This window comes from Leucopleurus acutus (assembly GCF_964270905.1).
Source record: "Leucopleurus acutus genome assembly, chromosome: 18".
NCBI lineage: Eukaryota > Metazoa > Chordata > Mammalia > Artiodactyla > Delphinidae > Leucopleurus > Leucopleurus acutus.
In genome coordinates this window covers 1,118,698-1,140,754 of record NC_139160.1, presented here as the reverse complement: position 1 = coordinate 1,140,754, position 22,057 = coordinate 1,118,698, and the positions used below count along the sequence as shown (strand labels likewise).

The 22,057-nt window shown below is 43.1% G+C and overlaps 2 protein-coding genes across 2 annotated transcripts in view; one reads left to right on the top strand and one right to left on the bottom strand.

Annotated features, from left to right (window-relative positions):
• The window catches only part of XPO4 (exportin 4), a 103,627-nt gene that overhangs the window by 69,999 nt on the left and 11,571 nt on the right, over positions 1–22,057 (top strand). Inside the window, exons 10-18 of the mRNA XM_082859723.1 lie at positions 8,335–8,511; positions 8,987–9,129; positions 9,633–9,778; positions 10,645–10,822; positions 14,153–14,312; positions 14,832–15,001; positions 15,777–15,951; positions 19,064–19,357; positions 20,262–20,445. Of these exons, the coding sequence (XP_082715849.1) occupies positions 8,335–8,511; positions 8,987–9,129; positions 9,633–9,778; positions 10,645–10,822; positions 14,153–14,312; positions 14,832–15,001; positions 15,777–15,951; positions 19,064–19,357; positions 20,262–20,445 (1,627 nt within the window). The remainder of the gene's footprint in view (positions 1–8,334; positions 8,512–8,986; positions 9,130–9,632; positions 9,779–10,644; positions 10,823–14,152; positions 14,313–14,831; positions 15,002–15,776; positions 15,952–19,063; positions 19,358–20,261; positions 20,446–22,057) is intronic.
• On the bottom strand, positions 2,205–2,698 carry LOC309974512 (small ribosomal subunit protein uS19-like). Its single transcript, XM_082859162.1, has one exon. It carries the CDS (start codon positions 2,681–2,683, stop codon positions 2,246–2,248), a length of 438 nt encoding a protein of 145 aa, XP_082715288.1. The 5' UTR covers positions 2,684–2,698; the 3' UTR covers positions 2,205–2,245.

Sequence of the window (22,057 nt, the reverse complement as noted above, 5' to 3'; positions counted from 1 at the left end):
TTCTGTTGTTTTTGGATGGAATGTCCTAGAAATATCAGTTAAGTCCATCTTGCTTAATGTGTCATTTAAAGCTTGTGTTTCCTTATTTATTTTCATTTTGGATGATCTGTCCATTGGTGAAAGTGGCGTGTTAAAGCCCCCTACTATTATTGTGTTACTGTCGATTTCCCTTTTTATGGCTGTTAGCATTTGCCTTATGTATTGAGGTGCTCCTGTGTTGGATGCCGAAATATTTACAATTATTATATCTTCTTCCTGGATTGATCCCTTGATCATTATGTAGTGTCCTTCTTTGTCTCTTGTATTAGTCTTTATTTTAAAGTCTGTTTTGTCCGATATGAGAATTGCTACTCCAGCTTTCTTTTGATTTCCATTTGCATGGAATATCTTTTTCCATCCCCTCACTTTCAGTCTGTATGTGTCCCTAGGTCTGAAGTGGGTGTCTTGTAGACAGCATATATACGGGTCTTGTTTTTGTGTCCATTCAGCCAGTCTGTGTCTTTTGGTTGGAGCATTTAATCCATTTACATTTAAGGTAATTATCAATATGTATGTGCCTATTACCATTTTCTTAATTGTTTTGGGTTTGTTTTTGTAGGTCTTTTCCTTCTCCTGTGTTTCCTGTCTAGAGAAGTTCCTTTATTTGTTGTAAAGCTGGTTTGGTGGTACTGAATTCTCCTAACTTTCGCTTGTCTGTAAATGTTTCAATTTCTCTGTCGAATCTGAATGAGATCCTTGCTGGGTAGAGTAATCTTGGTTGTAGGTTTTTCCCTTTCATCACTTTAAATATGTCCTGCCACTCCCTTCTGGCTTGCAGAGTTTCTGCTGAAATATCAACTGTTAACCTTATGGGGATTCCCTTGTGTGTTATTTGTTACTTTTCCCTTGCTGCTTTTAATATGTTTTCTTTGTGTTTAATTTTTGATACTTGGATTAGTTTGTGTCTTGGTGTGTTTCTCCTTGGGTTTATCCTGTATGAGACTCTCTGTGCTTCCTGGACTTGATTGACTGTTTCCTTTCTCATGTTAGGGAAGTTTTCAACTTTAATCTCTTCAGAAATTTTCTCAGACCCTTTCTCTTTCTCTTCTTCTTCTGGGACCCCTGTAATTCGACTGTTGGTACGTTTAATGTTGTCCCAGAGATCTCTGAGACTGTCCTCAATTCTTTTCATTCTTTTTTCTTTATTCTACTCTGCAGTAGTTGTTTCCACTATTTTATCTTCCAGGTCACTTATCCGGTCTTCCGCCTCAGTTATTCTGCTATTCATTTCTTTTAGAGAATTTTTAATTAATTTATTGTGTTGTTCATCATTGTTTATTTGCTCTTTAGTTCTTCTAGGTCTTTGTTAAACCTTTCTTGTATTTTCTCCGTTCCACTTCCAAGACTTTGGATCATCTTTGCTGTCATTACTCTGAATTCTTTTTCAGGTAGACTGCCTATTTCCTCTTCATTTGTTTGGTCTGGTGGGTTTTACCTTTCTCCTTTATCTGCTGCATATTTCTCTGTCTTCTCATTTTGCTTAACTAACTGTGTTTGGGGTCTCCTTTTCACAGGCTGCAGGTTCGTAGTTCCTGTTGTTTTTGGTGTCTGCCCCCAGTGGATGAGGTTGGTTCAGTGGGTTGCGTAGGCTTCCTGGTGGAGGGGACTGGTGCCTGTGTTCTGGTGGGTGTGGCTGCACCTTGTCTTTCTGGTGGGCAGGGCTGCGTCCAGTGGTGTGTTTTGGGCTGCGTCCAGTGGTGTGTTATGATTTTAGGCAGCCTCTCTCTTAATAGGTGGGGTTGCGTTCCTGTCTTGCTAGTTGATTGGCATGGGGTGCCCAGCACTGGAACTTGCTGGCCGTTGGGTGGAGCTGGGTCTTAGCGTTGAGACAGAGATCTCTGGGAGAGCTCTCGCCGATTGATATTATGTGGGACCGCGAGGTCCCTGGTGGACCAATGTCCTGAACTCAGCTCTCCCACCTCAGACGCTCAGGCCTGACATCAGGCCGGAGCACCAAGACCCTGTCAGCCACACAGCAACTCGTGCAGATGTCGTATTGCCAACCTGGTTCCAACTGACACTGTGAGGAAGGAAGGAACGCCGAACCGCCCTCACCAGCAGAGCGGGAGAGGCGAGTGCCTCCCCCATCCCCTGTCATGCCCACTGTTCCCACACTCTACTGTCCGACGCCTCTACCTGGCCTTTTTAAAAATTAATTGATTAATTAATTAATTTAGACAAGTCTCTACCTTTATTGGCCAGCAGGCTACTTAAGGGGGATGAAGCGGGAGGAGTGGGTGGCCCCAGTGCCGGGCCGGCCGTGCTTCACAGGCTTGTAGGTGATGGAGAACTTGCCTAGGTAGTGGCCGATCATCTCAGGCTTGATTTCCACCTGGTTGAAAGTCTTGCCATTGTAGACGCCCACCACGCTGCCCACCAGCTCGGGCAGGATGATCATGTCGCGCAGGTGCGTCTTCACCACCTCGGGCTTCTCCATGGGCGGCGCCTCCTTCTTGGCCTTGCGCAGCCGCTTCAGCAGCGAGTGCTGCTTCCTCCAGAGGCCGCGGTTCAGCTGCTGCCGCTGCCGCGAGCTGTACAGCTGCATCAGCTGCTCATAGGACATGTCCAGCAGCTGGTCGAGGTCCACGCCGCGGCAGGTGAACTTGCGGAAGGTCCGCTTCTTCTTCTGCTCCACTTCCGCCATCTGGTTGGCTCTTCAGAAAGGCTACCTGGCCATTTTATATGCCTTTTCTTCTGTCCTCAGAACCAGCATCAATGACTTTATTATATCATATATGATGAAGAGAAAAAATAAAACAGATAATAAAGTGACTGTGGGAGAGCCCACAGCCCAACTCGAGAACTTTCCTGGTCCTGAGGTTGCTGTAACTGGAGTGCTCATCCACTCCTGTTGCTAGCTGCACGCCCCCACCCCGCCCCCCCTGCAGGAGAGGTGGCCGCTGTTCTAAATTTTAACATTCCCTTGTCTTAACTTCTCTGATCATTTATATGGTAAGCTGTGTCGTTGTGTGAATATTATACCACACCTTGTTTTCCCATTCTGCCGTAAAGGAAATTTTGGGTTTCCCTTTTCTGCCGTTACGGTGTTAAAGTAAACGTTCTTCCACGTGTTTCCTAGCAACTTTCGTGAGACTTTCCTAAGGTCTAAACCTCAGAATGGAAGTTTTGGATCATAGGCTATGTAACGTTCAGTTTTCAAAGATAGTTTCCCGGAACTTCCCTGGTGGTCCAGTGATAAGACTCTGTGCTCCCAGTGCAGGGGGCCCGGGTTCGATCCCTGGTCAGGGAACTAGATCCCGCATGCTGCAACTAAGAGTCCGCATGCCACAACTAAAGGTCCCACGTGCTGCAACTAAGATCAGGTGCAGTCAAATAAATAAAATAAATGAATAATAATAATAATAAAAAAATAGTTTCCCATCGTTTGCTCAAGTGACTGGACTCCATGCTCACGGTGGTGTCTGCATTCCCGTTGACCCACATCTTCACCAGCACAGCTTCTGCCAGACTCACAGTATGAAATATGATCTTAATTTGCTTTCCCAGGTACTAATAACATTGAGCATCTTTTCATACATATCAATACATAATTCCCATGATTATTATTATGAAATGCTTGTTTACTCTGTTGCTTGTTTTCCTATCAGATTGTCTTTTCCTTACTGATTTAAAGAAATTCTTTATATAGTCTGCACACTCATTTCTTATTGGTTTATTTGTATTGCAGATCTCCTAGTTTTGTGGCTCCTCTTTTCACTTTATGGTATCTTTTTTTTTTTTTTAATTTGGAATACTTTTAGATTTACAGAAAAGTTGCAAAGCTAGTACGGTATTCCCATATACCTAGTTTCCCCTAATATTACCATCTTGTATAGCCATGGTACATTTATTAAAACTAAGAGATTAACATTGGTGCATTTTTAAAAATTTTTAAAAATTTTTATTTAAAAAAAATTTATTTATCTATTTGTTTTTGGCTGGGTTGGGTCTTCATTGCTGTGTGTGAGCTTTCTCTAGTTGTGGCAAGCGGGGGCTACTCTGTGTTGCGGTGCACAGGCTTCTCATTGCGGTGACTTCTCTTGTGGAGCACGGGTTCTAGGTGCATGGGCTTCAGTAGTTGTGGCACACATGCTCAGTAGTTGTGGCTCGCGGGCTTTAGAGCGCAGGCTCAGTAGTTGTGGCACACAGGGTTAGTTGCTCCATGGCATGTGGGATCTTCCTGGACCAGGGCTCTAACCTGTGTCCCCTGCATTGGCAGGCGGATGTGCAGTCTTGATATTCAGGCTGTAATATCTGTACATACAAGTTTGACTTTTTAGAAGGGGCTGAAGATACAGTTCCTTAGGAGGATCTCATGCAAAAAGAGGAAGCACACCTGCTTCTCAGAGGAATGTTTCCTAATAATAAGTAAAAAGAAAAAGAAAAAATCTCTTGCAAAGCTTCATATAGTGAACGATACGGAATCCTCAATCCCATGACAACAGATGATGCTGGAACAGGTTTTATTCGGCTCTTTCTTACAACATTGTTTAACCCTCAGTATACCACCAGGGTCTAGTTTTTGAGTTTCGTTTTTGAACAGTTCTAACTATTTTAAATGTCAGTTTTTCATAACTTTTATTCTTTCTTAGAGACTTTAGAACGAAAAGAACATTTATTACCATGTAATTATCTTAGTATAAATCTAAAACACATTATGGATTTTTAGTGATCTGATTTCTCCCATATCTTGAAGCATTTTGCTATTTCATGGTCTTGGGAAGTATTTCACCATTACTCATCAACTCCCATCCATAATAAAAAAGAGACTAAAAGAATAAGAAAATGGAAGAATGATAGAGTCACCTACAAGGATGGTATAGTAGTGAAATGAATCACCACAAATAGAATAAATGGCTACTCTTCATTATTTTTCAGTTTCCTAATTGCATTTTCCAAAATATAGCACAGTCTTTCAAGAAGTCTTGAAATAACCATCTTTTACGTTTTGTTGTTAATTGTTGTTTTTAACATTTCATTGGATGCTATTTGAAATTCAGAATTTTTCATTTTTCTGCCCATAGTAACAAAGAAAAGGAAATTGTCAGAATAAGATGTTTCAGTGATAAAACAAATCAGAAGGTGAATGTAAAGAGACAGCAGCACTCTGAGCTGTAATAACGTTGGTAAAATTCATAGTATAAGTGAAATCTGGGACTGAGTTTTAGGTGATCAGTTTGCTCAAGCTCAATAATTTATGAGCAAACAGTATATTTCCAAGGACAAAACAAAAATATGGCATTCCCATCCAGTCAGTTATTCCATGGAAAAACTTCACCCAATATTTTGTGAGTTCAGAGTTTACTAAAGGATACTGACAGTATTTCTGTATCTTTTTTGATGTTCATGCAACAGTATTTACTTAATATGGTTTGTAATTGTATTGATGGTGAAAGCAGTATTTACAAAAGGGGTTGGAAGGAAGTAAATGATGTAATGAAAAATATTGGTTGAATTGATCATTTTTATTGGTATTTATAAACCTAAATGAATATGTTATACTGCATTTATGGAACCAGGAATATGGCTGTCCTTCAACAAAATTATGAGCTGTCAAGGTTTTAAAAAGTGTAAAGCATTTTGATGGTACATGAGCGAGCAGAGCCAGCATTAGTAGTAAGTTAGAACCTCCTAGAGTTAGATTTTGCAAGTACAGTTGGTCCTCATCATTTGTGGATTCCATATTTACAAATTCACTTCCTTGCTAAAAATCCTTTGCAACCCCAAAATCAGCACTTGTGGAACTTTTCATGATTATTCATGGACATGTGTGTGCAAAGAGTGACGAAAAGTATGATCCGCCGGCTTGCTTGTTCCCAGCAGGGGTCAAGCCGGGTAGTCGCGCTCTGCCTTGTTGTTTTCACCCTCACACCATAAACAGATGTCCTTCTCACCGTCTCCAGTGCTTCATTTTTCGCATTTTTGTGTGAAACGGCATTTTCCAAAATTCTGTCACAAAATATTGACGTTCTTGCAGTGCAATGACTGATAGGATGATTTTGCTGTTTCCGATGGCCTCCAGGTGCTGTGCCCAAGTGCAGGGAGGATGGGGTGAGCCTTAGGGAGAAAATCTGGGTGTTAGACGAGCTTTGCTGGACAGGCTGCTGGCCATGAATCAGCAGTGCATGTGAAATAAGGTGTCTGTACACAGAAACACACATAAACAAGGTGGTCACTGACCTCTCCACCTGCGCATGGTGAAAGCTGCAGTGACCAGAGTATTAGCTAATTCAGTGTTTGCGGGGACTTTGTAGGACACAAACACCACAGGTAATAGTAGGAGTCCAGTATTCACAACGTGAACATGTCCTAGTTAGTTACATTCAAAGAATGTTGCCTGTTTTCAGTATAAACACTTTCAAGGCCAGAAAAATAGGAATAAAATTTGGGTTTGCTATTTTAAAATTCTTAATAAAATTATCTAGTGAAGTTTTTTTCACTTTCCCTTTAGTTTTATGTAAAGTTTTCACAAAATTACTTTAAAAAAATAAATTTATTTATTTATGTTTGGCTGTGTTCGGTCTTCGTTGCAGTGCGCGGGCTTCTCATTGTGATGGCTTCTCTTGTTGCGGAGCACGGCTCTAGGCACACGGGCTTCAGTAGTTGCAGCATGCAGGCTCAGTAGTTGTGGTGCGTAGGCTCAGTAGTTGTGGTGCACGGGCTTAGCTGCTCTGCAGCATGTGGGATCTTCCCAGACCAGGGATCGAACCTGTGTCCCCTGCATTGGCAGGCGGATTCTCAACCACTGTGCCACCAGGGAAGTCCCCACAAAATTACTTTTAAATATTTTTTAAAAATTTAAAGGTTCATTTGATCCAGAATATGACAATTTTTCTTTGTATTCCGTGGGTTAATAAAAGCGAAAGACATAAAACACCATTCACTGGAAGCAGTTCCTTAGGTGCTTGTGTAGTCTAATCTGGAGGTGGTATCCTGATGGTCCAGCTTACGCTGGAATACGAGAAATAGATCTCCCATTACTTTCTTTTTTGAGTCATTGACAAATTGCTGAAATAACAGTTTGGGGTGGCGTTCTCTGATGGAGGTTCTAGAGTTGGTGTATTTGTAGGTTGAGGCCTGTTTTGGAAACCAGGAGAGCAAGTTGTAGACCAGACCTGTAGACCTTTCGTGTTCCTGGTTCCTGGTTCGCTACATATTAACAGAACATCTGAAACTGTGCCAAACAAAACCTTCTAAGGTGGAATACATAGCTCGAAGGCTCTGCTCCTTTATTTCTAACAAATTACTTACGAGAGATGCCGTTATTAAAAACTGACCCCGGAGTGTATGCTTATCTCTTGTGGCCTGTAGTGTATGTTCTGCAAGTGCTTTGCTTGCGTCTCCCTTTTTTCTATTGGGTTGAGCTTGAAAGTCAATGAATGGTATGTTATTTATGTTTTTGCACCAAACATAGTGCTTGACACCTAAGTGTTCCGAGTTTCACTGAATAGTGATCTAGTGAATTTGTGGATGAAGAAATCGATGCAAAGATTGAATTATGTACCACATTACTAACTAATGGCAGAGTTCAGACGTGGGTTCTTGCCGGCATGTGAGAAGATGAGCAGAGCTGTCTGGCGTCCTCCGTGTGAGCTCTCCCTCCTCAAGTGGCAGAATCCTTTACTCTGAAGCTGTGTTAGGACCCAGCCTGTACATGGTGGTCGCATCCAGGCCTGGCTCCTTCCAGTCCGTCTGCTCGCCGTCCATGGGGCTTCCCCGTGGGTCCTCACACGTGCTGCGCTGTTCCCGAGGGCCCTCCTGCCTCTGCGCCCTCCTCCGGCTTTTTTGAGGCCCATCCTTGCCTTCCTGGTTTCTAATAAAATGTCAAGGAGCATCTGTGAAGCTCTCCCCATGTGTTCTTAAATATGCTAATTAGGCCAGTCTGTTCTCATCATTCTTCAGTTTTTCTAAAATCATTTAATCTTACTTTAATCTAACAGTTCTCATCTTGACTACAGGAAAACATTAACATTATTTTTGTTTGAAAAACACATCTGCAAAGCGCTGAATGGCTAGTCTTTTACAGAAATAAACATTAATTCCTATTTGCCTAAGAATTTAGATTAAGTTAGAAAGATTTTAGAAAGTTTAATAAAAAGCCTACACATATTTACTGCAATGTTTGAATTGATCAGTTAATTTTAAGACGAGCTCAGTTAGCTTGATCATTGATTAATAATTGGGAACCTTTGTTAAAGGAAAACCTGTAACCCTGTCTGTCTGGCTGTGGGATGCTTGCTGTGATGTCCGTCTTACTCTCTGGCCATCTGTCTTGTGAATGTCCTTTGCTCTCAGCTGGATAAAGACGACATGGTGTACATGGAAGCATACGACAGGCTGCTGGAGTCCTGGCTGACGCTGGTCCAAGACGACAAGCATTTCCACAAAGGCTTTTTCACCCAACACGCAGTTCAAGTGTTCAATTCCTATATTCAGTGCCACCTGGCAGCTCCCGATGGCACGAGGAATTTGGTAAGTTTTAAGCCAGATTGTAATTAAAAATCTATTTCATCGTATAACAAATACTAGAAACATAGGTGAGCTCCTTCAGAGGACTTGCTGAGAGCATCAGATGGAGAGCAAAAGTCTAAACAGGTTCGTGTTTTGTGGGATGTGGCTTGTAGTTACCTTCATCTCCTTAGTTTTCAGTAACCCACCTGTGCCCTGCTAGTTGTCAGGTCATATCCAAAGGACTGTGGATCTTAAAGGTGTCAGACCTTTTCAGTGACAGAAGTTGAAGTCTCTGGTGTGGGAGGTGGGTGGGAGGTGTGCACTGGCTGTGTTGACGTGCGACAGTGGGGGGGCCATACCCCCACTCTTGCTCTCCGAGTTTCCCCCTTGTTGGTACCTGCCTGGGCGGCCGGCATGGCTCTGCTCGGCCTTCCTCTTCGCGTGTGGTGTTGCGGTTACGTGACAGCTCCGTCTTTATTTCTTTCATCGATAACAGACTGCCAACGGAGTGGCCTCTCGTGAGGAAGAAGAGATAAGTGAACTTCAGGAGGATGATCGAGACCAGTTTTCAGATCAACTAGCCAGTGTAGGAATGCTAGGACGCATTGCTGCAGAGCACTGTATACCTCTCCTGACAAGGTACACACAGTCCAAAGACACCCCATGGACAAATACTGTCTATTCACAATCCCCCGGCGAGCACTTAAAGTGTTTAAAGACTTTAAACACCCCCTCCCCGTACCCCAGCACACGGAACAAATGGACAGAAACACACTCACGATTGCGTTCCTTGGCTTGTACATTTGGAGCCCAGGCACCACAGCATAGATGGCAGAGAGATTATGGAAAACATGGTATGAGAAGTGATGGGACCCGTATCAGTAACATCTTGGAATAACCGGTTTTCAAATGCCTGTTGTAATAAACCTTGATTGTTTGTAAAGCGATGTTTTAATTCTATGTCATAAACAATAAATCACAATTCTTATAGCGCCATGAGAACATTGTGTACATAATAAATATTTTTGTATATGTGTTTTGTGCTAACATCTTAATTTCTGCTGTCTAATAAGTGGCAATAAGTCGTTCTGGGTCTGTGCTTACTGAGCTTCACGAAGCCGTTGATATTTTCCTTCTTGTAGTTTATTAGAGGAAAGAGTAACGCGGCTCCACGGGCAGTTGCAGCGGCGGCAACAGCAGCTCCTCGCTTCACCTGCTTCAGGCTCTGCCGACAGCAAGGTGCTGGATGATCTGTACGAAGATATCCACTGGCTTATTTTAGTTACAGGTCGGTTGGTTGTTTCTTTGTAAAATGTCGTTGCCAGCAGAGCAGTCTCAGCCCCAAGAAAGCTTCCTGAGTTAATAATGGTAGTTCATACGTAGGGTTGGCTTGAGATCTGGATACAGCTGTGGTATGCCACAGAGCTACGGCTGCTTCTCTCTACAGTACTGGCTGGCACGTGTTCAGTGCCACATGTTTTATGTGGAATTCATTGTAGCCCCTGCATTAGTACTATTATTAGGTATTATGGTCGTCCTTGTTGCTGTTATTATTACTATTTACAGTATTACTATATTACAATTATTATCATTGTTAATTATCACCCCGTCTTATACGCAAAGAATCTGAGACTTGGAGACCAGCCCTGGTCACACTGGTGTTAATGTTTGGAGCCAGAGTTCAAATCCCAGCAGTCTTACTTTTCTTTAGGGTCTTCTTCTGTAACCATGTTGTCAGTGTTTCTGTATTTTAAATAATCAGGGGAAAAAAAGAAAACAACTTTAATGTTTGGAAAGGCATTCCCAAATATTGACTTTTGATAAAGATAATAGTAGAATTCCTATTAACTTTACAGAATATAGTACTGAAAATTATTAAAAGATCACAGAGTAAAAAGCCTACATGTCAGTTTGAATTATAAAATTGGTGAATAAAACTTTTGTCCTTTGTCCTTTCCTGTGTTTTTTGAGGGTTAATTATCTTAGAAACAGAAAGTTTCTCATCAAACTTGAATTAACATATTAACATTTATAATTTACTTTTACATCAATTTATATGGTGTATATAAATCAGATAAAACTGAAAACATTTATAGTACAATTTGTTAAATGTAGATTGTTAAGTGTTCATTTTTAATTTTTTTTAAACTGAAGGCTACCTCTTAGCTGATGATACTCAGGGAGAGACTCCGCTAATACCTCCAGAAATAATGGAATATTCCATTAAGCATTCATCTGAAGTTGACATTAATACAACACTTCAAATTTTGGGATCTCCAGGAGAAAAGGCTTCTTCCATCCCAGGGTACAACAGAACAGATTCTGTGATTAGGTAATATGACCTCTATAGCTGTGCTCTTGTAATTGATTCTGTCTTATAAGTTCTGAGTTGACGGGTAGATGACTCGAGGGACAGGCGGGTTGTAAAGCTGACACACGAAAGAAGATAAAACTCGGAGAAGCCTTGAAGCAAACAAGGATGGCAAGTACTCAGCACACTTAAGCGGTGCCACTCTGGTGGGGATTGGCAGCTGTGTCCAGTACCGAGGAGGACAAGTGTAAGGTTATTCTGGATGCAGTGAGGCCTTGAAGGGACATTTGGTCTAATTCCTGCAGACACAGCCCTTGACCATCAGAAAGCAGTGCTAATGCGGGTTCAGGCACCTGAATGAAAGCGCCAAGAGTGGGAAATTCTTAGAAACCAGGTGAACGTGAACACGTATTTATTGTTCAGGAAGCTGGAATGACTTTCCGGTGGCTTTCCTGGCCTCTCATAAAGTAGAAATATTTGTCCTGAGTGTGTGTGAACCTTGAGAGCCCTGTTATAAGATGGCAGTGTGCCTCAGATGAAAGAATTCACTGTGATCTTCCTGAGAGGAGTGGTAAAACTTCCATTAATTCTTGATGGTGAAGTTAAGGAGGGATGAACGTGAACTAAATATCCTCCTAAAAGTGGATTTGAAAACAGCAATTTAAGTTTCAGCATCTTAAACTTTAAATTTAGGTTGCAGACAGAGAGAATAATGACATAATATTGGTTTTTGTCTGTTGCAAAATCATGAACTCAAACAAGGTGCTGTCCCCTCATTCTTTTTATTTTAATGCAAAATAACATAGATACCATTTAAACCTGTGCGATAGAAAATATGTTTTTTTTTAATTAAACTGTTAAGTGGATATCAAGGAAATGTTTGGGAATTTATTTCCTTTATTGTTGCATTCTCTGATTTGAAATAAAATGTCAATGTCAATGCTCTATTGGAAAAGTTTTATTTCTTCCTTTTGGGATTGCTTTCAGCATTAGGTGGAGTAATTGCTTTGGTTTGGTTCATGGTGAATGTTAACTGCGGAGTCAGTTCATTTCAGGGTGCTGTCCTGTTGTGTTCTGTGTCACTGTTCTTGCCTGGGCAGTGCCCTCAGGAATGCTTTCCTTGTATTTTCAGTGCTTTTTCAATTTTTGCCAGTCTTGGGTATCAGTGAGGGAGCAAAACATTTTGGTGTCTGAGAGCAAAGCCTGTGAAGGGTTGAGGCGGGGACCGGAACAACAGGAGTCACCGTTGTTCTTCAGTCCAAAGAGCGAGTGTGACATTGAACGGCAGGAGGGAGACAGACCTTGTTTACTAAGAAAGTGGTTTGCATTTCTTGAAGAAATCATCATTTGACAAGTAACTATCGAGTGCTTACTCCGTACCAGGCACTGTTCTAGAGCAGACAGATTGCTCCCCCTTTCAAGCTCCTCGTGTGGGAGAGGGAAGAAGTAAGGGAATGGCACGGTTGTTAGCAGACTGTCAGTGCCGTGGGAAGGAGGCCGGCTGCCCGAGGGCCAGGTGTGCAGACCTCAGGGTGTTACAGACCTGTCGGTGTTACAGGGTGCCGTCAGCGTGGGCTTTACTTCACATACTTCAGGGACCCCACTGTTCTAAAGACGCCTCCCATTAATTTATGTGAACGCGTTTTCTCAGTGCTCATATCTATTGAAATGAAAAACAGGAATCAAATTACACATGGACTAATTTGGAAAAATCAAACCCTGCCACATTAATCTTATTAAGATACATCCGTTTTATTTATTTATTTTAATATTTTTAAATTGCAGTATAGCTGGCCTACAATAGTGTGTAAGTTACTGGTGTAGAATATAGTCATTCACAGTTTTTTAAGTTTATGCTCCATTTATAGTTAGTATAAAATATTGGCTATATTCCCTGTGTTGTACGTAAAGTTTCATTTTTAATAAATGTGTTTAATAATTTATTTAAATTTGTGTGATATTTTGCTCAATTGTGTACTACTAAGTTTTGTAACGATAACTCAATCCAGAAGACATTTTTAACACAGTCTTATCACTGGAAAGTTTTAAAAATTATATTTTAATATCTATACATACTTGTTTCAGAGAAGTATATGGTGTGATCGATAAAGCGAGTATAAGAAGTTTATTATATTAGGATAATAGTCTGTGGGGAAATGAAATAGGAATAAAAATTCAAGGCGAAAAAGAAAGTGTAAAGCTTCCAACTGTGAAAGAAAAACTTGTTTCTCTTTCACATGGATGGTGATGGGTATCAGAATTCTAGGGTAGTTAAATCCCAGCGCATACATTTACATGGTTGCTGTGATTGCTTAGTGCACGTTCTGAGAGCCTGCAGATTACATCATTTAAGCTCTTTATTCTTATGGGGAAAATTTGATACTTTAACTTAAAATGCATTGTGAGATCGTTGGCTTAGTTTTGCTCACATACACTCTAAAATCATTTTTAAAACTGTGAGCACTGTTGGCATAGCGAGTGTATGTAGTGAAACAAGAAGACCGTAAACCCACCTGTGTAAAGAAGACAGTCAGAGAAGGGGGATGTCGCCAGCTGCGAAGGAGGTAGCAGTGGGTCAGGGGCTGAAACTGCCGTGAGGTTTCACAGCAGGGAGATGGCTTCACTCACCCTGAGAGCAGCGATGAAAGCAGCGTTCCTGCCTTAGCGCTGATATTCCTAGAATGGTGTCATGATGGGCTCTTTCGCCTAAGTCCTTTGCTTCTTTGCCTTTTAGCTAAAGTCAGGTTAAATACAGATCCCTTGTGCCCCCCTTCCAAACCCAGAACAAAGCCTTTTTTTTTTACTGGTCTGCATATTGTGCTGTGTTAATGCTGCTCAGCATATGAGTTCGGTAGTGTAGAAAGGACAATACATGCACTTATGTAGGTAATTCTAGCAACATTTTTATTTAAAAATAACGTTAAAAGTCAAGTTTGTTAGGAAATAAATAGGACTGTCAGATTTAGAGACAAGACTGAGTATTCAGAACGTTCTGGATGAGTCGCTGGCCCGTCCCCACACCATAAAACGACCAGTGTCTGTGGGTTTTAAGTAGCTTTTAACTGTGTGCATTTCTCTGTTTTGAACCTGAAAAATCTCTTTAGACAGTAGTGCTGAGACTCGCACGTGTAATCACAGCCCAACAGAGGCCATGACTAGTCCAGCCATGACTCGCTTCCTTTTCTCCTGCTTCCTGAAAGGTCAGCAGTAAAATGGGGCATCTGTCTCCAACTCTCTTGAAGAAAACTTCAGAGAGTTGAGAAACAGAAAAGGGCTTTTTAGGAAAAAAAATATGGTTAGACAGCCAATAAACTGATAAAGGAATAAATGACTTCCTTTTTGTACCTACAGGCTGTTGTCTGCTGTTCTCAGAGTTTCAGAAGTTGAGTCTCGGGCAATAAGGGCAGATCTCACGCACCTGCTAAGCCCTCAGATGGGCAAAGATATTGTTTGGTTTCTAAAACGCTGGGCAAAGACTTATCTCCTGGTGGATGAGAAACTGTACGATCAGGTCAGAATGTAAAACCGTTTGATTTCGTTTGGATTTATGAGCATGGGAATTATAGAAATGAGAACATTTTTCTTGGTGATTTTCTCATCAGAATGTGAGTAAGAGCTGAGCATCTTCCACACTGGAGAAAACTGTGTGGACAGCGTGCCGTTTTGTTAACTTTTCCTAGAGCATATCATGTGATTTCTGCTTATTTTAACCTATATTAAGTTCAGAGTACTGTTTGGGAATGGATTAATTTATGTTCTTTGTATTTGGTGTGAATGTGTGACTGTGTATGTAATATGAGAATAACTAAAGCTAATAGGAAAACCGCACTGGGAAACATCAGTGGATTGATGATGTTCCTTTTTGGACTTTGGAAATGAATACATTTAGAAAATTGGTGTGAAGTAAGCAATACTTCTGATTTAGTGCTAATTTCAGTTTGATTTCTCTACGGGTTTTTTTTTTTTTGTTTTCTTTCCTTTTTCCGGCAGATCTTTCTTTCTGACCTTAAAAAATTTGTTTTCTCTGAAGATAAGCGTGCCATTCAGTACAGCGTTTGGAGCAGACACAGAGGGCTCTCAGTGGATTGTTGGCTACCTCTTGCAGAAGGTCCTCAGCAACCTCTCGGTGTGCAGCAGTGAGCAGGACCTCGCAAATGACACAGTGCAGCTGCTCGTCACTTTGGTGGAGAGAAGGGAGAGGTGAGCTGACATGTGTGACTTCAGTGGAGTCTTTTCAAGTGGTGAACGGTTACACGGTCCTAAGGTTTAGGTAGACCCAGCGTTTTTGGAGCAATGTGTTTTAAAAAATATATCATAGTCTTGTTACAAGTGCAAACAGGGCTTTTCCATGTTACGACTGAAGATTGCATAGATGTTCAAGGATTTGTCATCAGAGAATCTGTATGAGTAACATATTTAATTCAGTAATTTACAGTTTTAATATAGAATAGTCTTATTTGAATTTTCAGCTGTCGCATTAGTATTATCCCATTTTAAAGATGAGAAAAACTGATAATTTGACAATTAATAATTTAATTTTGCAAAGTAAAATTTTTAGTGCTTTCTACAACAAATTCTGGAGATGTTTTCAGTTTTCTTACTGTATAGGAAAATGATTGTTATTATTACTGTCATTGGCTACTATTTATTGAATTCTTGTAATTTATTAGGTACTGTTGCAAACACTTCACATGAAGTATCTGATTTAATCATTTCATCAGTCTCAGCCGTGAAATTTAGGGCTGTTATTACTGTTGTTATCTTTATCTTATAGATCAGGAAACTGATAATTAAGAGAGATTAAATAAACTTTACGTTGACAAATGGCTAGTTGGGTCTGAATACAAGACTCCAAAGTCTATACCAAGTTGTCTGTGCTGGACTTGAAACAGAAGTTGAAGCTCGTAGCCCTGCACTTTGTTTACTTAGTGCACATGCAGTGTAAGCAAGTAATGCGTCTTGTCTCTCCCTGCAGGGCAAACCTGGTGATCCAGTGTGAAAGCTGGTGGAACCTAGCCAAGCAGTTTGCGAGCCGAAGCCCACCTCTGAACTTCTTGTCCAGCCCCGTGCAGAGGACGCTGATGAAGGCGCTTGTCCTGGGGGGCTTCGCTCACATGGACGCAGAGACCAAGCAGCAGTACTGGACAGAGGTAACCATTCCCCTGCCTTTGACGGCTTTTCCACGTCGCCCTGCCGGCGTTTCATCTATGTGTTGCCGCAGACAGTCTGTGGAAACATAGCTTTTCTGGTGTTTTCCCTCCTAACGAGTGGGTTGGCGCTTAGAGTTTGTCCGACCTGCTGACCTGCTTGCGTGAGGACGTTGAACGCTGTCGAGTGCCCGGCCCTTTAGACACCTTTTCCCCAACGCGAATGACAGCCTGAGCTGGTGTGTTGCTTCTCCATGAAGAACCCGTGACATGTTCCTTTGTCTTGGACAAGGACATACAAATTAACCACTGTGTTGGCTTTCTAGGGCTGCTTTGACAAAATACCACAAACTTAGTGGATTAAACAACGGAAATTTACTGTCTCACGGTTCTGGAGGCCAGAAATCCAAGATCAAGGTGTGGGCAGGGCTGGTTCCTTCTGAGGCTGTGACGGAGGGCCTGGGGTTCCCGGCCTTTCCCGGAGCTCCTGGTGCTTTGCTGGCAGTTTGCGGCGTTCCTGGGCTTGTGGGTGCATCACCCTGATTCCCCTGCATCTCCGTGTGCCCATGTCTGTTCCAAATTTCCCCTTCTTATAGGAACACCAGTCATACTGGGTTAGGGGCCCGCCCAAAGGACCTCATCTTAATAGCTAATTACATCTGAAACAGCCCTATTTCCAAATAAGGTCATGTTCTGAGGTACCAGGGGTTCGGACTTCAACACATGAATTTTGGCGGGATGTAATTCAAGCCATAGCCACCACCCTGGACACATCGTCTCATATAATAAGGTTTAAATTGGGAACCAAGAGTTACCAGTGCAGGTAGGTTGCCAGCCTGTAATCCCTGTGACTGGATGCCCTTAGTGTTGAGAAAGGGCACAGTAACAGAAATAGGCAGTAGTCTGCGACTTCAGAGCCAGAATGGAAATCAGCCTGACCATGTGTTTCCAGTTTAAATCATTTATTTTCATACGTGCAGCTTTAAATAGAATTAAGAGATCCTCTTCATGAATGTGCCTGTTTACTCTTATGCCCAGGGGAGTTGGAAGGGGAAAAACAGGCTGGAGCTTTGTGTTGGTCTTCACCCAGTAGGACAGAGGCTGGACATTGCAGCCCACAGACCAAATCTGGCCTGCTGTTTTTATAAATAAAGTTTAAAAAAAATATTTATTTAGGGCTTCCCTGGTGGCGCAGTGGTTGAGAGTCCACCTGCCGATGCAGGGGACACGGGTTCGTGTCCCGGTCCGGGAGGATCCCACATGCCGCGGAGCGGCTGGGCCCGTGAGCCATGGCCGCTGAGCCTGCGCATCCGGAGCCTGTGCTCCGCAACGGGAGAGGCCACAACAGTGAGAGGCCCGCGTACCGCAAAAAAAAAAAAAAATTATTTATATATTTGGCTGCGACGGGTGTTCATTGCAGCATGCAAACTTCTAGTTGTGGCACGTGGGATCTAGTTTCCTGACCAGGGATCGAACCCAGGCCCCCTGCATTGGGAACGTGGAGTCTTAAGCCACTGGACCACCAGGAAAGTCCCTATAAATAGTTTTATTGAAACACAGTCATGCTTAACCGATTACATCTTTTCCATGGCTACTTCTGCACTACAGTGAAATCATAATTGAATAGTTGGGCCAGAGATAGTACGTCCTGTAAAGTGTAAAAGATTTACCCTATGGCCCTTTATGAAATATCTTCTCTTTTTTTTTTGCTAATGGGAAAGAGATGAAGATAGTGGCAGAATCCTGTGAATGGCGTCAAGGAAGTCTTTTTTTTTCTTCTTTTGAACTTAAATTACCTAAGGAAGTATGATGATAGCATGCACTTATATTTTTTCCATAAGTAATAATTTCTTTTTTTCAGTTTTACTGAGATGGAATTGACATACATCATTGTATAACTTTAAGGTGTACAGCATAATGGTTTGACTTACATATATTGTGACACGGACAGCATCTGTCATCTCACAGATACCAAAAAAAGTAAAAGAAAAAAAAATAATTAAGGAGCATTTTTTTCCTTGAGATGAGAACTCTCTGATCTCCTCTCTTCACTTTCCTACATCTCATATAGTCATCATGATGTACGTTACATCCCCAGGACTTTTTTTTTTTTTTTTTTTGCGGTTCGCAGGCCTCTCACTGTTGTGGCCTCTCCCGTTGCGGAGCACAGGCTCCGGACGCGCAGGCTCAGCGGCCATGGCTCACGGGCCCAGCCGCTCCGCGGCTTGTGGGATCTTCCCGGACCGGGGCACGAACCCGCGTCCCCTGCATCGGCAGGCAGACTCTCAACCACTGCACCACCAGGGAAGCCCCCCAGGACTTATTAATCCTGTAACTGAAAGTTTTTATCTTTGTCTTCCTCCCTCCTCGATTCCACGTATAAGTGAGATCGTACAGTATTTGTCTTTCTCTGTCTGACTTACTTTACTTAGCATAATGCCCTCAAGATCCATCCATGCTTTCATGAGTGGCACGATTTCCTTGCTTTTTATGGCTGAGTAATATTCCATTGTATATATGTACCACATCTCCTTTATCCATTCATCTGTCGATGGACACTTGGGTTGCTTCCGTGTCCTGGCTATTGTAAATAGTGCTGCTATGAACATAGGGGTGCGTGTATCTTTTCGAATTAGTGTTTTCACTTTTTCAGATAAATATGCGAGGTGTAATTGCTGGATCCTATGGTAATTCTATTTAATTTTTTGAGGAACATCCGTACTGTTTTCAAAGTGGCCGTACCAATTTGAGTTCCCACCAACAGTGTACGAGGGTTCCCTTTCCTCCACACCCTCGCCAGCACTTGTTATTTCTTGTCTTTTTGATGGCCATTCTGATAGATGTGAGGTGATATCTCATTGTGGTTTTCATTTCCGTTTTCCTGTTGACTGGTGATATGAGCACCTTTGCACGTGCTATGTTATTTATTTGTTTGCCAGAAGTTAGGATCCCCTTCAAAGTGGGGCTTGTAACATGTGGTTCAGGTATTTTTTTGTTTTTTGTGCTTTTTTGCCTCCAACAATTAGAAATGTTTTGGAAAGTAAATATTTACCCAAGTTGAAGAAACTAAGCATGTAAATCAGACTTTTAAAAAATTCACGCTTTATTTTTGTAGGTTCTTCAGCCTCTTCAGCAGCGATTCTTAAGAGTGATAAACCAGGAGAACTTTCCGCAGATGTGCCAGCAGGAGGAGGTGAAGCAGGAGATCACTGCCACGCTGGAGGCCCTGTGTGGCATTGCTGAGGCTACCCAGGTTGACAATGTAGCCATTCTTTTCAACTTTTTAATGGACTTCCTTACCAATTGCATTGGATTGATGGAAGTTTACAAAAATACCCCCGAGACTGTCAATCTCATCATAGAAGTTTTTGTTGAAGTTGCACATAAGCAGATATGCTATCTTGGAGAGGTGAGCACGGTCTACTTTGATCCCTTCCAGATCAAAACTCCTGATAGCTATAACAAAATGATAGATACTTTGCTTCAGATTAAATGAACGTTATTTGAAATAATATTTCTATACCTCCAAAAGAACTCAGAGTTCAGAGGAAGGCATATTGAATGAATGTAAATTCTTGCCCTAAAAATGTTAATAATGAGGCATTTCTTTGGGCTAATATGTTACTCTGTCAAACTCATTCACATGAGGAATATTTGATAAAACAAATGGATTATGGTAGAAAATGTTAATAAATTGCTCTGTGGTAGAACCCTAGGACTTAGCATTTTAAGTGGCAGTTTGCATCTTTGTTTTGTAAGTCAGATGAATGTTCAGATACACTAAGTTCTTTTATATTCAGTCAGCAAGGATGTTCGTGATTTGTGTGTTTGTTGTTGTTGTAGATCAAAGGAGCCGGCTTAAAAGTGAGGTTACATTTGGTCAGTGTTACAAAAGGCGTCACAGGTGCACCGTTCAGAGCTCAGGCCAGTGCCCTTTATTCTAATGCTTGGTGCTCTGTGCTTCTGCACCTTAAACCATTCTACAGCTTAAAGTAATCCACGTCGTACAAGAAGTTAAAGAGCAGGAGTAAAGCGGTTCTGTTGCCAAAATTGTATTGTCTTTCTAGTAGGCACAATCTAATGCACACAAAAAGAGTGTCAAATTTTATTGTTAGAAAACTAATGTTTTAAATATAACCGTAATCTTTATGCTTTCTCATTTTTGTCAGTGCTGTAATGTAGTTTACGACAAGCGTTAGAGCTGCTGTTGGGATTCAGAGTAAATTTATTGGATTACATCTTGGGCTTCTGTAGTGTTTATGTTCCCCAGCCAGGCTCCCCCAGCAGCCTGACCTCTGCCTGCTTTTTCCCAGTCCAAAGCCATGAACCTGTACGAGGCATGCCTCACCCTGCTGCGCGTGTACTCCAGGAACAATGTGGGGCGGCAGCGGGCCGACGCCCCCGCGGAGGAGGAGGAGCAGTACCAGGACCTGCTGCTCATCATGGAGCTCCTCACCAACCTCCTGTCCAAGGAGTTCATAGACTTCAGCGACACAGGTAGGCGCGCCCGCGCTCGGCCTCTAGGCCTGCGCTTGCTTCTGTCCGAGCGAAGCAGTGCTTGCGGTATGTGACGTCTCACGAGGAGGCCCCATTTACAGAACAGGCGGAAGCCAGCCGGTCCCCGCGGCCACGGGCAGGGCGGGACCAACAGCCCTGTGTGCCTGGCCTTCCTCTGGTAGAGATGAAAGTGCTGGTGTCTTCCCTGTCCCAGGCTCCTAGCCAGTGCCGGGCACTGTCCCTGTCATGGCAGCATGAGTCTGGTGCCACTGGTGCACGCGTTTTAGAGGCCAGGAAACAGGCCCAGGAGTTTACACCACTTGCCTGCAGGTGTGCAGCTCGCGCACCCCAGCGTCTGACTTCAGAGGCCAGTGTCAGAGCTCGCTTTACTGACGAGTTCCCCCTCCGTGTCCTCTGAGGAAGCCCCAGCCCTGTGCCCACTGCAGCCTGGGAGCCACTGGACTTGGGGGCTGACAGGCGACACTCCAAAGCCCTAACCTGGGGCTCCCCAGCAGCATGACCTTGCAGAGTCTGTTGCCTTCCTGGGCCTCCCTTGCTGTTACAGGGGCTGTGACAATCGGTGCCTGCCAAACTGTTCACGATGTGCCGGCAGGAACCTCCGGTGCCTGCCGTTGCCGTTCTCGTCACCGCTGTGGTCACAGGCGGGCGTGTCCGGGTGCCCGGAGCCCCGCGTGTCCGCAGCTCTCCTTCAGCACCTCTTGCCCACCGCCTGCCTTGCCTCAGGACACAGGGGCCTCCAGCTCCACGGGGAAGATGTGCTGTCCACGTCTCCTCCCCGGGCTGAGCTGCCCGCAGGCAGCGGGTGCTGCTGCCCCTCCTTCCTCCGACCCCTTCTTGCCCCCTGCGCTCAGCACACCTGACACTGGACGTGTTCTTCTCTGTTCCCTCCACTGGTTCACTCAGCAGAGGTTTCTGGCAGAGCTGCCCTGTGCCAGGTACCGTCAGCTTCAGCCCAGGAGCTTTACTGCCCTGGGCAGCTGACAGGGCACCAGGTGAAGGGCGTCCGCTGCCGCTGTTTCCAGGCCCAGCCACTCGTGCGCGTGTCGGTCCCAGACTTTGATTCCTTCAGGCCGGGGTTGCTTCACCTTTTCTAGATCAGATGTGCCTCTGAGGCCTCAAGTTGTTCTGAGCCTTTGCCTTGAAGGGTGTATGTTACATGACCCGCTGAGGTTCACATGCCGTGTTAGTTGATTTGTAGACTTCCCAGGGATGTAAGGACCAGGATAAGAGCCCTGTACCCTGATGAACTGACTCAGTTAAGAACTGATACTGAGAGGGATGGGAGAGCTTTGTATGAAGGGCATCTGGAGGGGACAGAAGCCCTCTCAGGCTCCCCTGGGAGTGAGCTGTGGAGTAAACAGTATGGGTAAGTGTGGACGGGCAGGTTTTCAAAAGAAAAAAGCAGAAGGATTGAAATCGTAATACAATGTTAGAAAAGAAATTGAGGCCAAAATGCTCAAGATTGAAAGTACAAAATAAGGGTAAAAAGAATAGAATAAGGTGGATAGGGTTGAGGTCTGGAAAAAAGAAGATGAAGACAATTAAAATAGGAAATGATCAAGCAACAGATAAAACAGATGGTAAAAAGGGA

Excerpts from the sequence above, each read along its gene's own strand:
- LOC309974512 (XM_082859162.1), bottom strand. The coding sequence starts at position 2,683 with ATGGCGGAAGTGGAGCAGAAGAAGAAGCGGACCTTCCGCAAGTTCACC.